The sequence below is a fragment of the Tuber melanosporum genome, assembly GCF_000151645.1.
Source record: "Tuber melanosporum whole genome shotgun sequence assembly, scaffold_3, strain Mel28".
NCBI classification, from domain to species: domain Eukaryota; kingdom Fungi; phylum Ascomycota; class Pezizomycetes; order Pezizales; family Tuberaceae; genus Tuber; species Tuber melanosporum.
The window spans coordinates 808,167-812,310 of record NW_003298974.1 but is presented as its reverse complement, the minus strand read 5'-3'; the positions used below and the strand labels follow the sequence as shown (position 1 = coordinate 812,310).

At 49.0% G+C, this 4,144-nt stretch overlaps 1 protein-coding gene; it reads left to right on the top strand.

Annotated features, from left to right (window-relative positions):
* Positions 1-1,023: 1,023 nt before the first annotated feature.
* GSTUM_00006795001 (uncharacterized protein) lies at positions 1,024-3,128 on the top strand. XM_002838956.2 has 3 exons: positions 1,024-1,478; positions 1,537-2,249; positions 2,322-3,128. The coding sequence occupies exons 1-3, from the start codon at positions 1,132-1,134 to the stop codon at positions 2,822-2,824; spliced, it is 1,563 nt and encodes a 520-aa protein (XP_002839002.1). The 5' UTR covers positions 1,024-1,131; the 3' UTR covers positions 2,825-3,128.
* Positions 3,129-4,144: the final 1,016 nt, after the last annotated feature.

Genomic DNA, 4,144 nt, shown 5'->3' with positions numbered 1-4,144 from the left:
TTTCTAATAAACTATTAGGGCTTTAGAGTATCTAAAGTCTCGGGCAAAGAGTGGTTTGATCATATTTGAACCAGTGGCAGATATCTCCAGAATTCTCCAATATTCTGAGCAGGAAGCTCATATTTCTCAAATTTTAAATTAAAAAACTTTTTCTAAGATTTTCTATTTACTTTGACTATAGTTCTATTTTGTTTTAATACTTACTATTTTTAAGGCAATTATATTTTACATCTATTTTTACCTTCCTTGACTAGTCATGTACTTAAGTAGTATTTTTGTTTAATTGTCATCCCGGCGGTGTCAATAGGTGTCGTCGACTGCCGGACCGCTGGAAGCACTGGTTCTTACTTTCTCGCGAAATTGGCTCCCCAACGATTCCCCGTAATCGTGCCGACCGGGACACCCCTTTGCACTCCCGAAGCACGAATATGCAGTACTATAGTACAGCAAGCGCGAAAGGCCGGGTCCACCAGTGGGGTACTATGCAGCCAGTTGCATTCCACGATATGCCCCAAGGTGTTTGTCCACTGTTACCGAGATTACCAGATGCTCTAATTTACCCCTGAAATGCGACGGATGACCTACGCCTAAGTTGAAGGATTTACCGTTGATCTGCCAAAATCCTCCAAAGGACAGGATGATACAAGTGCCAATAGCGGCGGGGGCGCTTGCTCCTGTGGCACCTGACAACCCCGTTTCCACCATTATCCGTCATCATTTCAACCTCCCGCATCCCCGCTCACTCTCCCCGCGTCTCCGCTTCCCTTTCCCCCCTCCCCAACACCTCCTTTTTGACACTCGTATCACTCTCAATCCTTTCTAGAATATTCGGTGAGCCACACCCTTATTCGAGTTCTCGTACATTCTGCTTCCACGAGCATCCTTACATACAGTTTATCGCGTCTGCTTATTCATCATTCGTGTTCCTGACTGTGCTTTGTTCGAGTCTTTAACCTATCAAACACGTTTCTACTTTATTCTCTCCCTTCTCCTTCGTCTCATTTCGTGAATGCCGGGGCTTGACTCCGTACCCCAAGAGGTGTCTTCTGTACATATTGATCAAAAAAGACACAACGTTTTCCCCCCTTCCCCTGCTTCTTTCAACCCCCCACCCCCTAACTTTACAAAATCATGTCCGGAGATACCACTCCGATACTGTCACCCCGTTCGACTCCTACAAAGCAAGATTCTCAAAATGTCTCGCCTCATACACTACCGATGACTCCCCCATCTCCGGCTTTCACCTTCACGCCCGGGGAATTGGGATACGTGTCTTCCGATACTTCGTCCGATTCTTCGGCTAGATCTTCACTTGCTCGGACAGACCTTGGAGGGCCACGAAGACGCGGTTTCATGCGACCTCAAGGGACTGAGTTCTCGACCTCGGCGCGGTCCAGGGAAAGTGTGATGGCGTTAGGGAGTATTGCTCATCTTCAATATTTTTTTGCAAAGACTGGGTTGCTGGATGGGAAAGGGGCGTAAGTTTTGAACCATGACTCTTTTATAGAGCTAGAGCTTCTCTGACTGTGTTCGCAGCGGACTACAAACGAAGAAGAGCTCGAATAGCTTGAAGGTGGACACAAGAGCCCAGGGGATCCCCCAGGACTCGACTTATTCCTCACTTCGATCGTCACCAGAACTTTTCATGCCTATGGAAGCTGACTTCTTCTCCGAGTCGCCCTCTGAGCTCGATGATTTCGCCTTTGATGAGTCGGTCATGCTGCCGCCTACTACCTCCACGTACAATCCTCAGACAAAGCATATCCCCCCAACGCCAAATCCTCAAGTTCTCAGAGAGCGATTGCGGGGAGCCTTAGCAGTAACGAAAAGTGCGTGGTTGCAGAGCTTTGCAATTCCGGGTGGGCCAGCGCGCAAGGAGAAGGTGGAGGGCGAAGAGGACCTTGCTCCGTTACCGCCCGGGTTCAGCGAACTTCATGGAAACGAATTGGTGGAGTTAGCAACTTCTGCTATTCGGGCGGCGAAGGCGTACTATTATACCACCGATACATCACTCTTGTCGACGCTGGACGATAGGTCGCTGAGGGAGGGATTTCTAACAACTTTAGACGCGCTCAAGAGGTTGGCGCAGAGAAAATTCGACGGCGGTGTGAAACCCGAGGAACGAAACGCCGTAGTCAAGTGGATCGACAGTGTGGAGCTATCATTGGCAGCAGAGGAAAACGCAATTGCAGACATGCGGAAGAAAGGCAGAGAATGGCTGGAAGGCAGCTGGGAAGGTCGGGAAATGGGTTTGCTCCCTAATCGCCCTAACCTTCCAATCCCCAAACCTGAGCCCAACACGCTAATCAGACCGCTATCAGACCGCTGTCATCTATTTCTAACTTACTTCGACTCCTCCCCCTCCCCCCTCCCCCCATTTGTGCCCACCGAACCAGCAACCCCGCTTCCAACACCCTTCCTCCTATCCCTCCGCTCAGGCCTCCGCCTGATTCTAATCCACAATGCCGTCGTCCGCCGCTCCAAGAGACCCTTTGGCCAGATCCCGAACTACCACAAAGAATTCAGCAAGCCCTACCGCTCAGCAGAGAATTTGCGCTTCTGGAAGAAGGCTGCGGAGATTCGGTGGGAGTTAAGGTTGAAGTTTGATGTCACGAGCGTGGTTAACGGAACTGAAGACGGGTGGCAGGGTTTCCAGAGGGATATTAGGTACTGGTGTGAGAAGGTGCTCGAGGAGATTAGGACGGATTGGGAGGTTGGTGATGTTGCGAGTGGGGGGGAGGAGAGGGAGGAAGGGCGTGTTAGGCAAACGAGGAGTGGGACGTTGGAAAGTTTGAACGTTGAGATTGGGGGGTATATTTCGTAGGCAGGTATCCGTTCGTTGAAGAGAAGGGTAGGGGAAAGCATACGAGGCATTCGGACCCGGGCACAAGGTCCTATCTTCATTTCATCTCCCCCACTCCTTCTCTCTTGCCTTTTTACTACTTCACCCTTACTTTTTCTTCCCCGACCCAACCCACCCAATTGTCACAGTAATTGACGTGGATGGGTGCGGTAGGGAGTTTTTGTTGCATAAGCCAGCCTTCCTTTTTTTCCTTTTCCCTATTTTTTCTTCCACCCCCTTCATTCTCGTCCATTAACTTATACCCTTCCTATTCCCCCTACCCATACATACCATACGTCATACGTCGCTCCGTTTTAATGTTTACTTGGCTTCTATTTTTTTCACCGTGCTCTTTTCCCTCAAAATGCTAACCTTATATACCATCTATCTATATTAGCGTGTTTTATATTGTATCGTATTGTAGGCTGTAAGTTGGGTTGTTCTTTGCGGGTTCTATATAGTGGGTTGAATTACCAGTTGAGGTGCGGTGTGCATGTTTGCATTTGATTTACCCTTTCAGTATGGAATGAATGCGATGCGTGATGGTAGTGCACAGTACTGTAACACGTCTGTAAACACACCAGTACCGTACTATACTGTATCGTACTCGCCAGTGTTGGCAGTGACGGGTGGTCACCCCTAAAGCTCAATCTGACTGGTCACCGATGAAGGGTGATGGGGTCATGACTGGTCCTGGCGATGTGAGGGTTAGGGTTTTCATAATGGGTGACGGGAATGATGGGGACTGTGATAATAAGACCGGTATCCCACAGAGAGACTCTGTTAGCAGGATGCCAAGCCTCCTAATCCCCCATCACCCCCCGTCACCCCTTCTTCCTGACCAGACACTTGGCACTGACAGGTCCTCGCAACACTGGTACTACTACTTGCTACAATATCAACGCACATACTGTGCTCAAGTCAGCGGATTAAGTACAGTATGCATGCACGAAACCGGAACACCTGCACCTCACCACTCGCCAGAGACCAGAATCCATCCATCACAATTACAAGAATGTTGGCCCGCCCGACGAGTGATATCGTCCTGGGAACCCGCACACAGTCGACAGTCTAGGCACCGTACCTGTCGTGATTAGTAGAAGGAAGTGATTGTCCCCCCCCCTACCATATATTGGAACCAAATCAAGGGTTCAGTGAAAAAAGCCATGTCCAAGTTGCAATTCTCCTAATCCCGAACCAGCATTGCAAGTTCCCCTTGCTAAAGGAAAAAATAGAAAGATATATATAAGAAAAATGAGATGTCGATGTTACAGGTTAATATTAATGTTGACTGCACTCCTG

Excerpts from the sequence above, each read along its gene's own strand:
- GSTUM_00006795001 (XM_002838956.2), top strand. The coding sequence starts at position 1,132 with ATGTCCGGAGATACCACTCCGATACTGTCACCCCGTTCGACTCCTACA. Across the intron at positions 1,479-1,536 it reads TTGCTGGATGGGAAAGGGGC|CGGACTACAAACGAAGAAGA; the intron begins GTAAGTTTTGAA and ends CTGTGTTCGCAG. Across the intron at positions 2,250-2,321 it reads CTGGGAAGGTCGGGAAATGG|ACCGCTGTCATCTATTTCTA; the intron begins GTTTGCTCCCTA and ends GACCGCTATCAG.